The following is a 23,347-nucleotide window of genomic DNA, read 5'->3' as shown; positions in this document are numbered from 1 at the left end:
AGGTTAAAAATATCTGTCTATTATTTATTTATTATCTACAAATTTCTAAGTATAATTGTTCTACTCTACGGTTTTTATTTACATATAATTAAAAAAGTTTCAGTTCTAAAAATTTAATTAAACTAACCAGTTTTACGACCACAAGCTTTAAAATTTTTTTTAATTGAATAGTTTTAATAGAATACATAAGCTAAACAATTCTTTTTAACATTTTAAATTAAAAATATTTAACTGTTAATGTGTTATGATTGTCACGTTTTCATAACTTTTTGAGTTTATTTTTATAGTTGTGACATAACAAATTTTGAACGTTTTGTTGTTAGTTTATTTCTTAATCCAGTTATTTAATTTTGTATAATATAGCTTACTCACATAATTAAAAAAAAAATTAATAAAAAAGTTATACATACTAAGTTTTTTACATAAATATTCCACAAAAAAAATAGTTTTCAAATGTACATGTTTTTAACAAATTTGTTATAAAATGTTTGTTCTAGTTTAAACAAAAAGTTTATTACTCTTTTAAATTTATTATGACCTTTTTAAGACTAAAATCTGTGAAATTATAATTTTAACGTTTCCAAATAATTAAACAGTTAAACTTCTTTTATATAAGCTCCATAAACATAAACAACTTATTTGACTTAATACGATCAAGACAAAAAAAGTCTATATAATGGTTTACACCAATTTTACTAGTAAAAAAAGCTTTGTGTGATAATTTATCTTGTTTTAAAAAAGAACAAACACATAAATTATAAATAATTGTTTTATATTAATATATTTTATTTATATCTTCATACGTACGTATATACAATTTCATGCGTTTCAAAGTCCATAGACTTTAAAACATATAAATAAAAAACATTTTTTTAATGTTCTCGAAATTGATTTAGTTGCTCCGCATTATGCAATTACGGTTGTATTTTTTTTTGAAGCTGCGACTTCTCTCTCAAAACATTATTTTAAGTCACATGCTCTGTATCAAAGTTCAATTTCACCGTATATAAGGAATAAAATCTGTTCCAAGTCAAACACAAGTTTTACAAAGTTGATCAGTTCATTTTATAGAAAACAAGTGAATATAAAGTATTTAAATTCAAGAAGAACTGAACAAAAAGAATGAGAGTTCACGCCTTAACAATTAGTCTACTCGTTTTAGGAGTGCTAATAAGTAGAGGGCTAGCCAGTAAGCATTTTTTTATTTATTAAAGTAAAATATACAATTTTAAGTTATCTTAAGCTTTCATGATTAAAGTTTTACTTTATAAAAAATTAATGTTTTTTTATATTTTGCAACAAATTTGAAACATGTTTTAAATATTATTTGGGTAGAAGACTCAGTGTTTTATGTTTATAATTTGTTAAGTTTTATAGAAAATTAACTAAATTAAAGTGAAACCTAACTAAAAAAAAATTGAATACCCTTTTTTTGTTTTAGAAGTTAACTGTTTCAATTTTACTGCTATAAACTTATATTTTTAATTAGTAAATAAAAAGGTCAAAATTAGAAGTTATTATTTTCTAAATAAAAAAAAAATCCTTAGATATAAGTTATAAAGTTTGTACATATTTTTTTTTTAAAGTACGTAGAAAAAAAAATGTTTTAATGAGAATTAGTAATTAAACGACTGTTTACAAGGTTAGGTTCAGAATTACGCAAATATCAATTATTATTTTGTTTTTGAAAATTAAACTTGTTTGCAGAAACTTTTTAAAGTTTTAATATATATTTATATATAGCATTCTAAGGGTTTTTGTTTTTTAGCTATTTTTCTTAAAACAATGACAGCTTGTTTTAATAATTCAAATTAAAGTTTCTAAATATACAACTACTCTGAAACATAAAAAAAAAATAGAAATTTAAGTAACTAGCTAGCTTATAAATATATTTTTTGAGTTTTAGCTTTAAACTTTTATATCAACCAAAAACTAAAATAAAAAAAGAAAAAGTACAAGCGTGTAAAAAATACATTAACTTAAAATCGCTAAACTTTGTCGTAATGTTTTAATGTTTTAGCTTTATTTAAAAACATTTAAGAGAGTCTTTAAAAGTTGTACATATAGTTGATAATGAAGTCTAGTTTAAAAGATAAGCTTAAAAATGATGAGTTTTAGCAATTAAATGATTGTTTATAAGCTTAAGTTTAAAAAATACAAAAAAATAATATCAAAGATTGTTTTTCACTCGCAAACCAGACTTGTTTTAAGCAATATGCAAAAATTTGATAGATTTAAATTTTTGTAAGATTTGTATTCAGCTGTTTTATTGAACAATTACATCATGATGTTACTGGAAATTAAAAATCATAACAAACAATTATTTTTAAACTAAAGTATTACTTTTCTCATAAAAATAATTTCGACTATTATTTTAAAATAAATATTTTAAAAATTTATATAAATCAACAAAAACCATTTTACATAACTAATTTAATTGCAACTGTGTTTTTTCTTACAGTTGTTTTGGTCTTTGCTCTGTAAACAAGTTTATGGTGATTGAAAAATTTCATAACACTTTGTTCATAACTGAAACACTGTATAAAAATAAATTTGATGACATTTGATAATTAAACGAATGTTTACAAGGTTAAGTTCAAAATTGCACAAATAACAAAGTTTATTTTGTTATCGCAAATCAAACTTGTTTTGACGCATCTGTTTGTTTTTCGTAGATATGAACTTTTGCTTATCTGAAAGTGCGTTCGGAGCAAAGGTTGCTGTGAGAGAAAACGCTGCCGTAAAACAAATATTACAAATGAAAAAATATTTATCTTAATTAGTTTTCGTTCTCTTCAACAAACTTGTGCTTAAATTTTGAAATATCATGTAAATAAAAACCACAAAAAACGTAATAAACTTGAGCAAAACAATATAGAAATGAAATCTATTTAAAAGTTTATAAGTATTTTAATAGCGACATTTCTATAGAGTATTTATTAGTTTAGCATTAATTAAATAGTCGAAATATATTAAAATATCTTGACTTTACAAAAAAGATTTTGAGATTTTATAACATTTGTCTATAATTTTTTTACTAATACTATTTTTAAAAATTTACAGAATCAGTGGATAAAGAATGCTCAATAACATGTCCAGGTCAGTCATACAAAATCTTAAGCTTTAAAAATATTTCTACATTTTTGTTATTCTAAACCTAATTTATGTACAAACACCATTTTTTAAAGCAATCAAAACATTTCTTACGAAATTCAATATAATTTTGTTACAACTATTTAAATAACATACTTGATTAGTAAACATATTTATTACATTTATAAAAATCTGTTACTAAAGTTTTTTAGTTCAGTTTATATTTCATTTAAATGTGAAAGTACTTACGCAATGTATTACTTATCGACCAAAAACATTTTTAGAAACATTGAGCTCAAACTTCAACTACGAAGTTGGCTACACCTACAACTACAACTACAGAGCAAATGTCCAATCATCGTTTTTTCAATCAAAAGAAAATTTCAATGAACTCAGTGAAGTAACAATCCAAGCCAAGTGTGCGTTGGACATAATAAGTCCTTGTGAGCATACATTGCGCGTAAGTTAATAAATATATATTTAAAAACTGTTGGCATCAAGTTGTTAAAGCTTTAAACTTTCACAGATATTGTTTGCAAACATGAGCAATCCAGATCAGCCATATTTGGACTATTTAGATTGGTCGAGGACTTTACAACTTGAGTCTCTCACCTATGCTTTCAATGATGGCAAAATTGGTAAGCTTTGTGCGTCCAACGAGGACCCAGAGTGGGCATTGAACATTAAGAAGGGTATTTTGTCCTCCTTACAGAGTTCTTCGTCCCATGATTCTGGAATGTACAAAGAAGTGAGCTGTTTATTCTATTTTAGCTTATTTTAGTTATACTATTTTTCAGATATTTCTAAAAAATGACTTATTACTTAATTTTACGTAATGTTATCATTTAACAAATTTATTACATTGAAAAATACAAATAAAAATTACTCACAAGTATTTTTTGTTTAGACTGATATCAGTGGTGAATGTTTATCTAGTTATGATGTTAACTACTTGGATTCCAACACAAGGGAAGTAACTAAAACTAAACAATTTGAAACTTGCCAAGAACAGAGTAAAATGCTGCTATTTTCTCAATTTACTTCCTACGACAGCGATTCAGTATGCTTTTTGTAATTTTTCTAAATTTAAAAATAAATAGTTTTTTTTGAGCGTTAAATTAAATATCAGTAAAACAAAACTTTTATAGCTTTCTTAAAAATTTAAAGTAAAAATAACAATTATTTTTTGTAATAATTTAACCTGTTTTAAATTTTCTTTAAAACGCCATTAACTTATATACTGTTTATAAATTTATCAATGTTCATCAAAAACGATATATTTTTAGGAACGTCAGCGTCTCATGCACCAAGAACAAAGGTGTGTTCAAACAATCAAGAATGACGTCATTACTGAAGTAAACTGTCATGAAGAGCACGTGTTCCGCCCTTTCAGCTCGGAACAAAACGGAGCTAGAACTAGTGCTACTAAAACTGTTGAATTTGTTGATAGAGAACCAATCATGTCTAACAATAGTAAGTCCAAATATATAACAAAAATCAGCTATCATATAAAATTTTAATTAAGTTGATATTTATTTAAATCTTTTTTTGGTAAACAGTTAAACTAAGAATTTTTGAATAAGCTAAAATATTACAGTTAACTCCGGATACAAAACACGTCAAAGTGATTTAAAATTCGAAGAAGAATCTACCTCTGAAAAGCAAAATGACATTTCTCAAATCAAAAGCTACCTTTTTGAAATGTGTGAATTCCTCCATCAACATTTCTATGATTACAATAAGATGAGCAGAAAGTTCAATCATATGGTTTATCACTTGAGACAATTGGATGGTGCGGCAATCGCTCAAGCGTACGAATCACTTGAAGGCGTTTGTCCTACTCATAATGACGTCATCAAGTATGAGCTTTTAGAGCTATTTTATGTAGTTAGTAAAAGTTGAAAATGTGCACACAAAAAACATTTTCACATATTTTAAGATACGCTAGCTTAGTTGAAAACACAAACTAGAGCTAGTTATACAATTAAAGAAAATACAATTTAAAAGAGTTTTGTTTTCATCAGGCACGTATTCACGGATGCACTCAAGTACTGCGGCGAAGAAGGATGTGTGCAGTTTGGTGCGAAACTGATTGCTCAAGGCGTATTGGACGATTCAGCTTCCCTTGACTGGCTTATTAGCATCAACTTGGTTTCAAACCCAACACCTATAATGTTGGAAGGACTCGTAGTTAGTCATTGCTGTGATTAGAGCGATATAATAAACATGACTATATGTACTTCAATTGCTAAAGAAGTATAAATAAATAATTTCTATGATAAAAAACTATTTCAACAAAACTAATTAATAATCATATTAATAAATATTTTTCTTAGGATGTGTTGGAATCTGGTAGATTGAAGGAAGAATCATACTTGACAACTGGATCAGTTATTTACGGAATCTGCAACTCACAAAAAAATTGTATTAGACATACCTCAGTAAACGATGCCCTGAGTTTTTTTGAAAAGAAGCTGGGTAACAACTGCTTCACACCTAACGACCAACGAAAGCAAGAAATAATTCTTGCATTGAGAGCTATTGGTAACGCTGGTACCGCAAACTCTGTCAGTACTGTTGCATCCTGTGCAACCGAAGACCGTAACGACGTCGAAACAAGGGTTGCTGCCATCCAAGCTCTGAGAAGAATGCCTTGTGGATCCACTAAGTTTTTTGAAAATCTCGTTTTTGATTCTAACCAAGATTCAGAGATACGCATAAACGCATACTTAACCAGCATGAAGTGCCCAACTACAAACTTTATGTCAAATCTCATTGTAATGATGGATGATGAGCCTAGCTTGCAAATGTCTAGTTTTGTATCAACCCACATAAGAAATCTTATTTCTTCAAGCGATCCTCTCAAAGGTTATCTTAAACCGTACCTAGTTGAAGCTGAGTTTATGAAAGTTCACGACCTCGACCCAAGAAAATACTCTCACAACTATGAAACGTCTTACTTTTCGGAAGTACTCAATGCTGGTATTAATGGTGATGCCAACATAGTTTTTTCACCAAAGTCATTTGTTCCAAGAGCTGCGTCCCTAAACCTAACTCTTGAACTGTTCGGGCAAGCTGTGAACATTTTCGAAATTGGAGGTCGTGTTGAAGGAGTTGAGAATATTCTGCAAGACATTATGAAAGAAAAAACTTTCTTACAAAACACCGGGATCGGTAAAATTTTCGGTTCCAACGAGCCTGAGGAAGAAGATGAGAATGCCGAAGCAGATGAGGAAATAGACAGTTTCGCTTCTGACTCAAACGTTAAAGCAGCCACTAACAAGTACAAGTCAAACGTGCAAAAGGATCAGTTCAGCGCTTCCTGGTACATGAGAATGTTTGGAAATGAAATGAAATACGGAAACAGCAAATACCCAAATTTTTACCAACAGGTAAATGACGAAGTGTCATCTATTGTCAGTGACATTGCTAGTGGCCGTGAGTTCAGATACCACAAAGATATGATGTTGATTAGCACAGATGTTACTTTGCCAACAATGATTGGTCTACCATTAAAAATGGTAGTTAACGGAACGGCCAACCTTTCTTTTTACGGAACTGGTAAAATGGACCTAAGCGCTCTCCTAAGCACAAGTCCTAAGCTGTCAGTCAATGCAGAGTTTTATCCGAGAGCATCAGTCGTTTTCAATGCAGCAATGACAGTTGATTCTCATATCACAACTACAGGAATTCAAACCGAATCTAGCGCTCTTAACTCGTGGAAGCTTTCTGCAGTTGCTGACTTAACCAGCTCAAGAAGGTTTTCTATGAGAATTGGAACACCAGAACATTACTTCCCTGTTTTCAAGTTTTCTCACAAGCTTAAGACGGTTGAAAACCAGTTTAAAGAAGTTGATGATTATCGTTACTATTACTATGAAGACGTTGACGTACAACGAAATTGCTTCGATCTTTTCCTTGGTGAAGAAATTTGTGAAATAAAATCTTCAGAAAACTCATTATTTCCTCAAAACGGAGTGACGTTCTACCAGGTATACTTCAACTCAGCACCCGGTCGCGAATACTACTCTTTGGACATGAGCTACGACTACGTTGCTGACGAAGACAGCGTCGTGCCCGCCTACTTGATGGGAGACATCGTGTTTGATACGTCAGACGAGTACAGTAACTTACGTCATCAGATGAGGTTTGAGATGAGCAAAGACGAAGGGAGGCTTACGTCATCGATCACGTATCCGTGGGAAAGAAGAGAAACTTTCAGCCAGGAGCTTAGCGCGCAGTTTAACAAAGTTGGAAACAGTCATGAAGTTGTCGTAAACATGAACAACAATGGAACTGAGCAACAGTTAATGAAAGTTAGTAGACTCGTGTTTTATTTTGATGTTTATTACTTTATGTTATTTAAAATTCGCCTTGTACTTGGTTTTGAAAACAACTTAATTTTTTTTTTAAGTTTAATCTACTTAGCTTATAAATATGTAACTTAGACTACATTCGTCGACGGTACGCTCGAAGAAACACCGAGCTTGAAGTTGGACTCGACCATTTCCACTGGTTTCGGTGAAAATTTTGAAGTTCACGTTGCCGGAGCTTACAAACCGTCAGAGATCATTTCGTTCAACTCGTCCTTCATCGGGTTCCTAAGCGAGCCAGTTGAATTCAAAGGTTTGTAATACGTTATTTGTTCATAGATAAACCGAATTATTTTTATCAGTAAAGTTAAAAATTTATTTATACAATTGTATTTACAAGCAACTTTTTCTAGTTGGTCTTTACGACGAATCAAACGAAGGAGGCAAGCGATTCTTAGTTAGAGGAGGCGCTCTAGTTGCAATTCCGGGGGTTTACCAAAACAGCGCAGACGTTGCGCTGTATGTCAAAAACAAACCAGACAACTGGGCGGCTACTCTTAAATACTCAACAATGGGTCAAGACGAAGAAAGGTTTTTTGATTTTTTGCTTATAATATAAACAATAAGTACTTTTTTTAAGAAAGAAATGTTTTATTACAAATTCATTTTATCAGCGTGAAGTTCGTGCACAAGCGAAAGATATCCGACGAGGAGCAGAGCATGGCTTTCAAGTTCGTCTCGTCGCAGTACCCGAGCTTGAACGCGCAGTTCAGCACCGACAACGCCGTCACCGAGGAAGCCGTCACCACGACGGCGTCGTTCGCGTACGGAGAAAACGCGCTGGACAAGAGCAACGGCAAGTACGTGAGCGTGAAAAACGTCTTCAGCACGCAGGGATCCTCCGACTCGAGAACGTCGGTCGGCGGAGAGTTTCAGCTGGACTTGAGCGAGCTCGACTACAGAAAGTCGCTCGACTGGAAACTCGCTTTCGACCCCGAAAACGTGCTGATGAGCCTCTCAGTCGACAACGACGATTACTTGAAAGTGTTGTTCCAAGATAGCACCGAGGAAAACGGCCTGCTGCACAAGTCGATGGTTCTTCTCATCCCGACGCCCTGGTTGAAGCTGAAGCTCATCAACGACATTCAGCAGACGGCTGCAGGCGTGTACAGAGTTTCGGGTAAACTGGATGGCGGTCGCGGCATGCAGTTTGACACCAACGCCCAAATACAAAATCTTGTCAACAAAAAAGCCGTTGAGGTTCAGGTAAGGGGAGGGGACGAGATCATTTTGGACTTACGTTCAGTGCACACTTACCCAGGAGACGGTTTCACAAGCACTAACACGCTGAGATCCAGTTATATAAGAGACCCGGCAATACTAAACTTGGACCATTCGTTTTCAGAAGAAGGGTTTGAAAGTGAAGTAGTGTTCATGGCCTTAGGTAACAAGTACTCGGCTAATGTTGACTTAGAAAACTTGGATAAAAGCAGTCGCTTTAGAACGAGGGTTGAGTTTGCCGACCAGTGGAGTCAAAACAGGTTTTTTGAACTAGTTACTACCCACAGCACAAACATCCAAAACAACGAGGACTCGAGATTTGAAGCTGGTATTGAAATATCTACCACCGCATTGCCCTACTTCCAACATGTTGAAGCTAAAACGGTTTACACTACTGAAGGTTCTATGATTAAATTTAACTCTTTTTACGAGCAAGATAACCGCAAGGCATTTGAATTCGGTCTATCGTATGACGATAACGTCGAAAGCTACAACAAAGAAGTAACGCTTTCGATGAACCAAATGTTGACTGAATTTATACCCGAAGAAAACAGCATGATTCTTTCTATAGGAGATAACAAGTACGTAGTTAACTACGTTGACGTCATACTGGTTAAAATTACAAACGCAGCGGACAAAATTGAGTTTGTGGTAGACAACGACAAGTTTAACGAACTGCCAGAGTCTTTCGCGGTTACTTTGTCTAAAACTTCTGACGGAGTTCAAGGAGAAATGAATGTTGATGACAAAAAGATTTCAACGAAAGTCGAAATCGGCGAAGGCAGATTTGTTGCTACTTTAAGCAACGACATCCCGCAGTTTGCTGTTGTTCCAAGACAAACTTCATTATTGGTTGAGCTAGATTCTGAAAACAACAAACTTTCCACTGCTTTGGAAATAAACGAGGAACAGGTTTTTCTCGATGCACATTGTGAGAACACAGACAAGTATCCTTACTGCGTAGCTGTTCTTGGCGGAGATAAACAAATAGTAGGTGCAGACATACCCCACACTAAAGTAGCTGTTAATTTGGACCCAGCAAATGTCCAAGTTATTGCAGGTGTTGATGTTGACACAAATCAGTTTAATATTGAAAACGTAGAAGGATACATGGGTTTGTTTAATTTTAAAGTCCAGTATCAGGACCAAGTTTACCAACTTTTTGGAAAAGCTGACGATCAGTCGACCCAAAGCCTGAAACTTGTTTGGAACGAATCAACAACCTCGGTTGACTTCCACCACACTATTACTTCCCCTTACTATGTGGATATGCTCATTGATTATTCTTCAGACTGCGAAATAATGTACGGAAAATACAATCTTAAATTCAAGTTTGAGCCCTCGCTTATCATACTCGAAAGTAAAGCAAACGATAAACTCGCCACGGCAGTTTTCGATCTAGATGCAAACCCGTTCACCAAGTTAAACATCGTGTTCAACCAAAACTTCAATGAACTGTTGCCACAAGTACTTTCTTTCAAGTTTTCGATTGGTGACGTGAAAAGCTTGATGATCGTACAGTACGATGAATACAAGTATGTGCACGAACAAACAAGATTTTATCCTCAACCTAACGAGTTTAGATTCCAAGATAAGTACTATCAAAACATCTTTGCTCAGTTTTACACTAACTTAGAAGTGAACACGTCTTTTATTACTGTTGACGCGTACACCAACGAATATGTGTCGTCTTACAAAGGTGACGATGGACCGGTCCATAATGAAAAACTAAGAATGGTTATTGGAAAACCTTCTTACAACGATAAAGTGGGTCTTTCTACAGAATTGTACGAATATACATACAGTAACGACTATGATAGTCTCTATATTCCAAAAGATATAAGCTTTAATCTAGAAGCTTCTTCTTTTAGCAGCACAAGATACCTTGCAGCATCTCTAAATCTGGGTCATGTGAGAGATGTTCTTTGCCTAAGCCTAGATGCTGGTTTAAAAATTACTAGCGAAGGAGTTCTCACAACGAGTGCAAGAGTAAATAGCGGTATTGTCGCCTATTCAATGGGCGAGCCGAACTTCGATCTAGGTATTGAGTTCAAGAATGTTCCCAGACAGTACACACAAATTTCTGGATCTCTAGATACGGATGGTTTGAGACCATACACTGCTTCTATTAAAGTAGCTCCGCAACTGTATGATGACAACTACATACTTGTCATTACTGTTGAAAACAATCTCAACAACCCAGAAACCGGAATGTTTTTGAAGGTTCCGTCGTTTGTTCAGCTCGAGTCACGAAACTTGATTCATCTCAATCTTAACGACGCGTCGACTCAAACAAAACTCGTAACGACAGTCACAAGAAAGTACCCTAGGCTCAACGCAGAAGACGTTACTTTTGTTAACAACGCTGAAATTTCTTTGAGAGCTGAGTTGTTCAACTGGAACTTCCAGCTTGGAGGAGAGCACGATTTCGAAGAAGAGTGGCTGCCAAAGAACTTCAGCTATGGCATCGACATTTCAGGATCCGATGAGCAATCAGACATTGTTTACAAGTCAATTACGCTTCGTTGGACTTACGGGCAGGAAAAGCAGCACGTGGCTTTTGCGTTGACCAAAAACCCGTACGACAGTTCGTTCTACACTTCGCTTGAACACAACGTTGGTCTAATGCTCGATTACGGTGTTCCTGCGAACATGTCTGTCAAAGTTGTTCAAACCGGATCCGACTTCGACATCAGCGTGCTGTACGACACGGAAAGAAAAAGCATTGACGTGACTTTCGACTTCATCACCGCTTCCAAAAAGCTCATCTTCAAAGTTGAACACAGTTTCGTCATCTTGGAAGAGTACGGAATCCCGACTGTGATGGGAATTGAAGGAAAGTATGAGTTGTTGCCCTCGGAATTCTTCCTTACTGCGACCGGTCTGTGGGGAGAAAGAGAAGAAGAAGTCGAAATTGAACTCAGCTACGATGGAGATTCTATCTCCCAATTTACTGAAATTATTTACAAGCACGAACAATCTTTGTTTGCAGAATATCTTCCTAAAAAAATGAAGGTAAAGATATTTAGGGAAGAAAACTGGTTGAAAGCAGGAGTTCGTCTGAGCGTGGACAACAAAGACGCTAAAATTGGCTACGAAATTGAAGCTGAAGACGGCCTCTACGCGACAGAATTTGCAATGACTCAAAGCTTTGTCAAAGATTCTCCGAACTTCCCTAGAAGAGTAAAGTTGTCCGGTAAAGTAGACACTGTCGATCCTCAGGTGTCGTACAAGTTCATACTTGGAAGAAAAACTATGGTAAACTTCGATGCAGATCTTGTAACCGAGAGAGAGGACAGTTCCTACACTCACGTCATCAATGCAGAGTTGAAACAAGAATGGAATCCGGATTTGTTAGAAGACATTTCAATAACTATGACTTACAACGGTGATGCCAACAAGCCTCTTGTGATAGACACCACAATGGAAGTAACAACCTCGGATGATTTGACTTTTGTTTTCAAAAACGGTATAAACAGTGATGAGAAAGTCGTCTATGCAGAGTTGAAACACGACAATGAGCAATGGAAGAGCTTACAAGTTCCGTTCAGTTTGAGGGCTGAAGCGCAATTAGACGGAAAAGACCTTACTCTGGTCTTCAACAGAGACGATGTTCAAAACACCGTCGCTTTGAACCTCGGCTGGGAACTCACCGATAAATCTGTTACTGTGTCAGGATCTTTGTCTCACGATATCGAGGAGCTAGAGGCCTACGAAGTTCCAAACTATCTGCAAGGACGTATGTTCGGTGAATGTGATAGAGGCAGCGTTTTGATCAGCGCCAACGTCACTTTTGGTGAAGAAGTACTTTCTCACACTTTGAACTTATACAAGAGATATTCGCCTTCCGACTTAATTTTTAGTGCATCCTTTGTACATGAAAACTCGCTTCTAAACGCTATGGACATTCCAAACTCGATGGGATTTAAATTCGTTAGTAACTACGGTGTAGGAGAAACATCTGCCTCTCTAGCTGCGTCTTACGGCGAAGAGACAGCGTCAGTAGCTTTTGAATTAGGTCCAATACCAAAGCTCAAGGCTTCTGCAGATATCAAATCAGCGAGACTAAACTTTGAAAGTCAAGCCGAGTTTTCATTTAACAAAGAAGACAACGAAATAAAGCTGCTAATAAACGGAGAGAAACACGCTTCTGTGCAGGGCTTAATCACCGTTGATGAGGTAGACTTAAAAATCCACCAGCTTTTTGAAACTGAAGTTCTGCCTTCAGAACTGAGCTTTAAGCTAACAAAGTCTCCAGACAACGAAGTTAATGTTGACATCGAGGTTGTGAAAGGAAAAGCGTCGACCGTTGCTATTTCCTTCAAACCGTCCGCAAGCGAAAGTGTTTTGAGCGTTGAGCTGAACGGAGAAAATGCGCTTGAGCTCATCGGCTCGCTCGCTGCTGAACAGGGAAGCATTTCTGTCACGGTCGAGCAAAGCATCGTCGACGAAATCCCCAAGTCAGCTTCGTTCGAAGCTTCTTTCGAGGGAGGGTACGAAAATCCTAAGATGACATCTTCTTTGAAACTCGACGAGAATACCCGCACACTGACCGTTGAAGCTGACGTTAAGCAGCTTAAATTTTCACTGGAACACGATCTTCCAATTGACTTCATTCCTAAATCAATGAACGTTCAAGTTGAATACAAGAGCTTGGCTGATGTAGAGCTCACGCTTAACTTTAACGACCTGTTTTTGATCGTAAAGACCAGCAGGAAAACAGACATGCAGGGAAATTTCGATTTTGATATCAATATTGAGCACAACATTTTCCGCTCGGGTTCCATGATTTATTCTCCGCTCGGCCTTTCTACTAAAGTTTTCCTCGAGTCTCCTTATCAAGCGGACTTGACGGTTTTGGTCAGCGAATTCAGAGGATCGCTGAACGCAGCCGTCGATGTTGAAAACCGTACATTGAGCTTCCAGCACAACTTCGAAGCACTGACTCCATACTTCATACCTTATGACGTAGAGGTGCGTGTCACCGGTGGACTCTTGCCGACAACAAACGGTGAACTTTCAGTTTCAGTTGACGACGTTAAAAGACTGATAAGCTTTGACTTTGACACTGAAAACCACATTTATACAGCAAGACAAGAACTCCCTGAGCTCAAAGACTTCCCCAGTACGGTCTCACTATCTTTCAGAGGTTCTTCAAGAGATTTTGAAGTTTCATTGAAAATTGACAGCGATGAAAGAACTCTTACTTACGAAAACAGCGATTCCACTCTCAGCCTATCTCACAGCATTCCTGAACTAGAAATGTATGTACCAACCGCTGTTTCTTTAACAACTCGTCTCAACAGAAATTTCGGAAACTTTGACTTAAGATTCACAACTAAAAAGCAAGGTGAGTCTGTCATTAGCTTCGATTACGACGTCTTTTCAGAAACACCGAGAATAGTTGTGAGTGTCAACAACTTTGTAACTCACTACACAACCCCACTAAACCTTAACTTTGACGCTGGTTTAGACATGGCTTCTAAAAACTTTACCGGGCGTTACAGCGTGAACGACATGTACTACAACGTTCGATCGTTCTACAACGTCAACCACGAACAAGGCTCCGTCGCTTTCAAACTCGACTTCAACCACAACAACGAGTTTTTGAGAGAGTTCATCGATCCGTCAACGACGTCTACCGTCAGCTTCAAACTGTACGACTACTACCGAAGGCTTGAAGCTGCCGTCAACAACGGCAACTACATGAGGTACGCGCTCACGGCCGATTCCGAGTCAAACTCGCAAGAAGCCAAGCTCAGCATCACGGAAAACTACAACGGCGAGCGAAGGCTGGTCGTGCTGTCGGGCAACAAAGCCAACGACGACCTTTCCACCACTTACGAAGTGAACTTCAGCGAAGGCTCTCAGCATGACAAAAACAACTACTTCACCGGTTCGCTCATGATCAAAAAACGAGAAAGCGCTGAGCTCAAGGTGAACTTCAAACTCGGAGATTCGGAAGTCAACGACTTTAACTTTTATTACAACAACCACCCTGCGGCTCTCAAGGTCGAATACACTGTCAACGAAGAGAACGCATTCGCTTTTAACCTCGGAGAAATTACAAGCACTGATGAAGTTGAAGATTCTATGTACAAAGTCTACCAGTACAGTTACCCTATGGTAGTTAAGTTTTTCGACATGAAAATAGATGCCGTCCCCAAATACGCTACTTATCAAGGCTACGTAGCAGAAGCTTCTTTTGAGGTCGACTTAAACAAACAGTCACTTTTCGTTTTTGAAGCAAAACACGGAAGTGTGAACGTGGAGCTCGACTTACCCAGACGAGTAAGAGACTACCCGCAAAACTACAAGTTGTCGTACACTGCTTCATACGATGAGGACACCAACAAAAACTCCCACTCATTGAAGGTTTCGACGGATGATTCCAGCGTAGACATGCAGTCAACTTTTTACATCGACGAAAAATCACTGGACTACAAGCTTCTGCTTAAACAAAGCTTTATACCGAACAGTGACGTAAGTTTTGACTTTTACCTAGAAAATGATGTCAACGGTTTCCTCGAGTCGTTTAAGTCTTCAACTAACTTCGGAAAATACGTAGAAGGAGACATGGAAATAAACTATGTACACGATTCAGATAGTTATGTTGCCAAAGCAGCTTTAGTAAGATATGGAATACCTATGTCAGCTGATGCTGAAGTTTCAGGCACAAAAGTCACCCTTGAAGCTAAAAACTTACCGTTCATTTATCAAGACACTGTCAATTTTAAGTATACCCGAACACCTTATACTTCTATTCTTCTGCAAGCGGATGAAGATGAAATTTTCAAGTTTGAAACTTCTGAAAATAAAGTATCCTGCATGCTAGACATCCCAAGAATCTATAACTTCGAAGTAGAACTTACTAGCATTGAAAATGGTATTCAAACAACTGGAAACATCAACAAAAATTTCACCTTTGAGGCTGTCACAGAATTTGACCTAGGTCACTTTGCTACTTCAGTTAATGTTAATGGACCTCTTAGAATAATTAGAACACTGTACACCTTTGACTTTGCATCTTCAGTTTCATACGATAGCTCCGAAGACTCAAGAACAGCTATTATTAATGTAAACTCTGAACTAGTAAACTTGGATGTCATGATTAAAGCGAACGTTTCCGATACTTACGTTGAAACAAAGTTCAACGGCATTGAATCGGAAATAAATCTAAGTTATAGTGAACGTATCATTGTCCATTATGGATACGGTGGCCGTGTAAGTGTGTACACACTAGAAAACGTAGATCAAGACAGGTATGGTTTAGAATACAGAACAGAAAACAAGAAATATACAGCAAGCGTTCAACCTTTCGAGGAAGGATGGAAGTTGGTCATTAACGAAGAAACCGATGGAATTTCCGATGAATTGTTTTATTTAAGTTACGGTGTAGAACATGAAAACGAAAATGCGTTTGAAACAAAAATAACTGCTCAAGTGAAAAACCGTGATGCTGTTTTAATAAACTTTGGCTACAACGATGAGACAGGAGAAATGACTTCTGTGGTACAATTTCGTTACGTTCCATATGTAATTCGTGGTAAATTTTTGGTTTCCTTGAACACTACTTTCGATTTGAGAAATCCTGCGTTAGCAGTTGCATTTGAGGATAAGGGCTATACTAAAATTGAAAGCTCTTTCAGCCTCAAACAAAACAGCGAAGGCTATAAGGTTAAAGCTAAGTTCGTTTCAGCGCTGCCTTTCTACTACTATCTCAGCAAACCAGTTTACTTTGACTTTGAAAACGGATTCGCATCCAACGAAAACATGGTGGACACCAAAACATCTGTCCAGATCAACAGCTACCCAGCCGTGGTGTTCGGAATGAAAATGACGCGCGACGACACTCCGACGAGCTACAACTACACAACCGAAAGCGTCATTCGAACGGGACCGCTGTCCGAGTTCTTCAACGTTCGTTCTTTGGTGTTGAGCGCGTGGCAAGCGGGCGACTTCTCCTACCCGTCGTGCAGCTACACGCTCACCGTGGACGAGTTCGACCAGTACAAGCTCGCCGTGAAAACGAACGCGGCCAGCTCTTCCAGGACCGACCGCTTCGACATGGGCGTGGAGGTCGCGCATCCCCACGACGTCAGCCTTTTCGGAGTGCAGCTGCCGAAGCGCAACGAGATGCAGGTCAACGTGCTGCAGAGGCGCAACGGCGTAAGAGTGACGACCACCTTCGACAACGAGTTCCTCCAAGCGCCCGTCTCCGTCAGAAAGAGCTGGAAGAAGGGATCGGATTCGTTTGACGGTTCGCTCGTCGTCGAGTGCTCAACAATGGAAAGTCCCTTGTTCGAAAGCAAGTACAGCGTCGCCAACAACGCCTTCTCCGTTGAAGTCCACTGCCCGTCAACTGAAACTGAGTTCCAAGCTTCTTTTGTGATCGTCCAGGAAGGACAAGAAAAGGGATTCAAAGCATCGTTGACAAACGTCAAGGGAGCTGACAACGAAAACTGGGAGCTGGATACCATTTACAACACTGAAGACGGAACAATCTCGCTGACTTGGTTGCAACCTGGTAAAGCTCCTGTATCTGTTACCGTTGACGCGAAACAAATTCTCAGCGAGATCAGCAACATAGTGCACAACCTTTTGAAGGAAAGTATTTCAGATGTAAAACTGTTGTACGGAGTTGAGGAAAGCAGCCAAAGTTTCGTTGCATTTGTAGGAGTTGACTCTGGAAGTCAAGGTGTTTTCACCTTGAACCTTGCAGCAGCCGTCAACGAAAACAAGGCAAGTTTGACTTTGTCTAGTACTTTATCCGACGTTGAAACTCAAATAGCAGAAGCTGTCATCAGCATCGTAGACGAAAAATTCATAAAGATCGAGTTGAACGCCAACCCAGAGTTTTCAAGCTTCTTCAAAAATGTATTGAGCGTGGTTACAGCCAGATTTGACACTTACACCGAAAGTTTTGCTAACAACGTCATTGATATTGTGAACTCGATTTCAAGCTTCGTATCTGGAAGCAATCAAGTCGACGAAAACGTCCTGGTCGTTTTCAAAAAGATGGTCTTATTAGTTAACAACATGAAAGATCAAAGTCAAGAATATGTGAGTGATCTTTTGGACACTGTTGAAGAGTCAGAATCAGATCTTAGAGAGCTCGTAAAAGAAACTGTTGTTGATCTCCTTAGCTACATCGAAGTTCTCAACAACTTCTTGGCACAACCGCTGGACAGCGTCATTGAGCACTACAAGTCACAAACGGTTGAAAGCATAAACCAAGTGATCAAGGAAAAGCTCAACGCAGTCAAGCTGGCTCTCGATTGCTTCAACGCTGGCGACGTCATGGTTGAAATCATCGAAGACGGAGTGGAGAGAGCTGGAGAGTACGTCTCAAGCTGCATCAGCGACATGTTCAAGCTGATTCGCATTCCGTTGGAAGACTTGGTGCTTGTGACGAACGACAACGTTGTTATCACGATTCCGCTCTCTATCAAGGTCGGTGATTAAATTAATGAAAGTATATTTCGTGCAAATTATGTTTAAGTAAAAAACGTTATAAAAATTTAAAAGCACAATTTTTTTTTGGTTTTCAGCAAAAACTTTAAAATATCATTTTTATTTAACGTCGAATTTGTGAGTTTTAAAAAGTCATTGACCGTAAATACAGCTGGTAGAGAAAACGAATTTGATGGCGAGCAAATTTTTTTACAGCTGACCGACGTCGACTTTTTGAGCTCACCTGAGCCGTCGAACATCAATGAGTGGGTGAGAGACACCGCGATGATCGATCAACTCACCAAGTTCGTGCCGGTCGTGCAGCTTTACGTGAACAACTACTACAGAGCCAAGGCGTTCTTGAACTTGCCAATCATCGAGCACATTCCTCCATTCAAGGTTTATTAATTTTTTGTTAAGTAAAAAAACAACAGTTCAAATTTTTCTATAACTATTTTTCGTCTCAATAAAAGTAGTTCTATCTTATTAATGGCTTATGGTTGTTTTAAATAGGGACGAGCATTTGTATCGGACTTTAAGAACTTCCGTACTTTTGATGGACGTCACTTTGACTTTGAGAGTGATTGTGAAAGTAGCCACATACTAGCAACTGATGGTAGCAGTGGAAACTTCACCATCCTTATCAACTACAAAGAAGATACACCGTCCTACGATATTAGAATCGGAAGTGAAAGCGTTATCATTACCTCTAATGGAAATGTAGCGTACAACAACCAAAATGCTATTCTTCCAATCATTTCAGAAAAGGGACTTGTAAGTTTTGATATTTAATATACTAATAATAACTGTACACAAAAATCTTTCTTATTAAATTTACAATTTATTATATACAATAGTTTTACTGTCTTGATTACAATTATTTTATTCTTGAGTAGTTAAGAAACAGTTACTTTGATAAAAAAAATGTTTTAGTTTTAAGTTGTTTACATAAAATTTAAAGAATTATTATTATTACAGAACGTCAAACAAGTTGGTAGCGTAATCAAACTGACATTCAACGATGACCTGAATGTTGAATACCACAAAAATACTGGTCTACTTTCTGTTGAAATCAATCCGTTCTACTTTGCTTCAACTGGAGGTCTTCTCGGTGTCTTCGATAACGAGCCAGCCTTCGACTTTGTCAATCCCGACGGTGAACTGGAGAGAAGTGTTGAAGACTTTGCGAGATCTTGGGAGGTAAAAATTATTCTTTTGTTTTGAGAAAAAACAATTATACAAGTTTTACTTTGTTTGTGTACTAGTAAAACAATAAACTATAAACATAAACGAAAAACACTTCTACAATAACTTTAAAATCGAACATTTAATGTTTGTAGACTTTAGATCTATTTTGTATAAACAGCTAAAAGTATGTATTTACTAACAAAAAACTAAAACGTAAACAGGTTACATCGTCAATGTGTATGTCTGCTAGCACGGTGAGGTACACTTCGGAACCATCAAGTGCCTGCTCATCACTCTTTACTTCTATGACATCTCCATTTGTGTCTTGCTTCCCTGTTGTTTCTGCAGCTGCCTTTGAAGAAATGTGCCATGTCGAAGCTGCCCAGATGTGCAACGTTGCTAAGGCCTACCAGCTCACTTGTAAGCTGCAAGGCGTGGATATTGCTATGCCAAACGACTGCTTGAGGTGTATTGATGAATCTACAGGAATGTCGCTTGCAGTTGGAGAATCAACTAAGGCGGAAACTGGATCAGTTGACGTTGTACTTGTCATTCAAGAATCCAGCTGTCTAAGGTTTTTGAAAACTTTAAAAATCTATATAAATAGACAACCTAAATTGATTTAAAGATCTGTTTACACAATTATTTGCTTCAATTTTTACTTAATATACTCAAATAGCTTACCTTTTTTGAAACTATTTTGTTTGGTAAAATATTTTAATTGTTAAATTTAAATTTGACTCGTTTCTTTTCTATTTTAAAGTTTTCTTATTAAGTTACATATAACTTTTATGTTTTGTTTGTTAGTGTTCATTTAAATACTTAAACATACATTTTTTTTCTTTAGAAAGCACTCTCGCTCTTTGAGCAAGTTTTTGAGAAAATTCTTGAAGCAGTCTTCACAGTCTTTCTCATCTGTGGAATTACCAAACACTAAATATTATGTTGTTGGGTATGGAGGTCCAGGTGCCAACAATGAGCCTCATTCATTCACTATGAGAGGAAAGATTTCATCTAGCAGAAGAGTAAGTTTAAACTTTTTAAATCAATAAATAGCGAGCCATATTTTCAATGCTGAGATAAAGACTAACATTAAAGGTTGAAAGTTATTGTAAAATGACTTGACATTAGTTACAAAAGTTGTAATTTTCTGAAAAATAAACTTTTTAAAAAAATACTTGGTGTTGACCTGCTATAAATTAACATTTTCAAATTAGCTACTATGTAAAACCTTTGCTTGAATCTAGCTGTGTAAAAACAATATAAAAATAAACGTAGTACTTTACACAAAAATAACATTTCAACTTCAAACAGGGTGACATATCTAAAGTGATCAGAAGAATAGACTTGAGTTCAAACGATGTATCAGCCAACGGAGTTGATGCGATTAATTTTGCAAGCAAGCTTCCTTTCAGAGCCGGATCTCAGCAAGTAATCCTCCATTTGTCCTGTGACATGTGCGGATCTAACCCAATGGTAATTCTTATTTTGTAAAAATATTAATAAAGTTTATACTTTAAAAAAAGTAAATTACATTGTTTATAGCGTTAAAACAAACAAAAAACAACCACAATTGCATAGTATTTTTTAAGGAACTTGTTTGTCTATTTGTTTTTTAACTTTATTTTTTTATCTTTCTTTAGTCGAGCCAAGTTCAAAGCAACCTTGTGAGCAAAAAAGTTCAGTTCCATCACATGCCTATTCAATCAATTGAGAGCACATCAGACAACAAGGTAAGTCTTTTATCTTTTTTGTCCTTAGATTCTAACTGTCAAAAGACTTAATCTATAAAACACTTGGATGTTTTACGCGGACTATTGACCAAACATTTCGTCTATTTGTTATAAAGCAAACTCCATATAAAATTTATGTTTTTAAGCCTTTTTCAAAGTTTTGATTTCTTTCTCAAGTCTAACTATTCGATGTTTCCTTCAGGTTTACGGTTACAGCTCCGGTGATGTGTTCGCCAAAAAATCCAAACAAACAGACAGAAGCTCAATTGTGGAGGCGAGCGAAGACAGTTGCGCAGACATGGCTATCAACTCGAACGGATCTGTTTGGAGCGGTAAAGACATGGTAAGAGTTTTAAAGCTTTACAAAATTCAACAAACTAAGGTGCAAGCATAAAATACATGTTAAATAATTACAGTTGCACAACTTTGACAACTGCAAATTTTTTAACTTTACTTTAACTCGTGTTTTGAACAATGTTTTAACTGACTCGTATTTTTAACTCATATTCACTTTTTAATTTAGAAATCCGGTGAGCTAGTCACCCACATGACCACCTACATGTCCGCCAACATCAAAAACGTCAACTCTCAAAGCTGCACCTGTCGGATGAACGAGGAAACCGGTGAACCGGAAACTGTTTGCCAGAAATGATCATCGTGGCTTTTCGTTGACGTACTACCTAAAAACTCACCGACTGAATTTTAATTGATTCCTTTTAATTTTTTTTGTTAATTTATCGTTTTTTAACGTGTGACTCCATGGGTCACCACGGAAGCATTACCTCTCTATCACTGTCTCTTTCGTTCCGTCATTGCTATTGCATCATACTTTAAATGATGGCGTAATTTTTCTCTGTTTAATAAACTGACACTGTAATTTTCAATCAATCAAGCCAGTAGTCTGTTTATATACTTTTATACTTAACTACAGTTATCAAACTAAAATTAACTTGTTGTTAAACTATTATCTAAAAGTTAAGTTTCAACATCTAATTAAATTGATACATCATAAAAAAGCATGCGACAACTTCATCATTATTATTTATATACATTTAATAACTTCTTCATCTAAATCATTTAAAATAGTTTTTTTAAAGTTTAAGTCAGACAATAAAAGAAAAAGGTAATTCAACTAATGCAAAGTTAACAAATGTTCTATCCAAATAAAAATGTTTTGAAATACAAAATAGAGCTAGTTCGATTTGAACATATAGTTAAGGATAAATGTTTTGTTTTTTCCGAACATTACTTGTTGTTCAACCTTATAAAAAACTTTAAGTAATTTCTTTATTGGCTTCGAACGTAATTTTATTTACTAGCTACTTAACATGTCATTAAACAGTGTTTTTGTCGCTAGTAACTTTATATATGAATATATTTTGTTAAATTTAAAACTTATAATATTAAGTATATATTTTTATTTATACTTATTCGTTATTTAAACCTTAACTTTACTAGCTTTTAAAAACTTTACACCGTAGATAAATGAATAAAAAGATTTTGGGCTCGTTATTTGTTTACATATTTCTAACAAAAAATCATAGCTATTACAGTTTAATGGCATTTGCAGATAAAATGGAATATGTTATAACTTCCTAAAGTTAGCAAAAAAAGATTTTAGAAATATATCTGTTTACCAGTTTAAAAAACACTTAACTACTTCTATCAGTTTATGTAGACAAGCAATTGGTCTCTGCACACTACTTTGTACATAGGCACACAAAAACCAATTGTTTAGTTTTTCTTAAATGTTTTAAACACAGTGGAAATCAAATTAACTGATACTAAATTCTGAGCACACTATGTAAATAGTTAAAACTTTTTTTTTTTTGTAAAGACTGCTTTTGTTTTTTTTTGTTGCTCTTGTTGCTACAATATTTATTAGAGATTCTCAATATTTATCACGAATACTTTTAAAAGTAAAACAATACTCTAAAAATATTAAAGAATATAAGTTTGCCATTTATCAAAACTTCATTTACGCTATTGTGTTTAAGTATTTTTTAATTTGAGTAAATGATTAAGAAATTCAGTAAAAAGTACGTCTGAAGTGTAACATTGTGTTTATGTTAATTTTGTATAAATGAAACATTTTATATTTACTGATAAAAATGCTTGTACAACAGCTTGAAATAGATATAATTTTTTCTTTTAAAGTAAGGCAGCAATGTAAACTAAAAAAAAAGATTGAGTTAGGTTTAAATTTAAGTGTTTAAACTTATTATAATAACTACATACACATAAATATTTTGTCAGCTTTGTTAATGATGACACTTTGCTTAAAAA

The 23,347-nt window shown here is 35.9% G+C and overlaps 2 protein-coding genes across 2 annotated transcripts in view; one reads left to right on the top strand and one right to left on the bottom strand.

The window, feature by feature from the left end:
• Nucleotides 1–1,046: 1,046 nt before the first annotated feature.
• Nucleotides 1,047–21,945, top strand: LOC145842739 (uncharacterized). Its single transcript, XM_082950218.1, has 21 exons — nt 1,047–1,189; nt 3,064–3,099; nt 3,378–3,553; nt 3,620–3,841; nt 4,001–4,153; nt 4,380–4,566; nt 4,691–4,952; nt 5,118–5,283; nt 5,430–7,409; nt 7,542–7,719; nt 7,820–7,997; nt 8,081–18,140; nt 18,357–18,539; nt 18,654–18,914; nt 19,119–19,340; nt 19,550–19,902; nt 20,176–20,353; nt 20,643–20,804; nt 20,972–21,061; nt 21,264–21,404; nt 21,585–21,945. The coding sequence occupies exons 1-21, from the start codon at nt 1,123–1,125 to the stop codon at nt 21,711–21,713; spliced, it is 15,384 nt and encodes a 5,127-aa protein (XP_082806344.1). The 5' UTR covers nt 1,047–1,122; the 3' UTR covers nt 21,714–21,945.
• A 1,145-nt stretch (nt 21,946–23,090) lies between these two features.
• Nucleotides 23,091–23,347, bottom strand: part of LOC145843042 (uncharacterized) — a 39,575-nt gene continuing 39,318 nt past the window's right edge. Inside the window, exon 20 of the mRNA XM_082950509.1 lies at nt 23,091–23,106. Within this exon, the coding sequence (XP_082806635.1) occupies nt 23,091–23,106 (16 nt within the window). The remainder of the gene's footprint in view (nt 23,107–23,347) is intronic.

Source organism: Thalia democratica, chromosome 8 (genome assembly GCF_965202585.1).
Source record: "Thalia democratica chromosome 8, ktThaDemo2.hap1.1, whole genome shotgun sequence".
In the NCBI taxonomy this organism is placed as follows: Eukaryota; Metazoa; Chordata; class Thaliacea; order Salpida; family Salpidae; genus Thalia; species Thalia democratica.
This window is presented reverse-complemented; position numbering and strand designations above follow the sequence as displayed.

Bases quoted from the DNA above. Each gene is read 5' to 3' on its own strand.
- LOC145842739 (XM_082950218.1), top strand. From the start codon at position 1,123: ATGAGAGTTCACGCCTTAACAATTAGTCTACTCGTTTTAGGAGTGCTA. The intron at 4,154-4,379 runs GTATGCTTTTTG...ATATATTTTTAG, and splicing joins CTTCCTACGACAGCGATTCA to GAACGTCAGCGTCTCATGCA. The intron at 18,540-18,653 runs GTTTATTAATTT...TGTTTTAAATAG, and splicing joins AGCACATTCCTCCATTCAAG to GGACGAGCATTTGTATCGGA.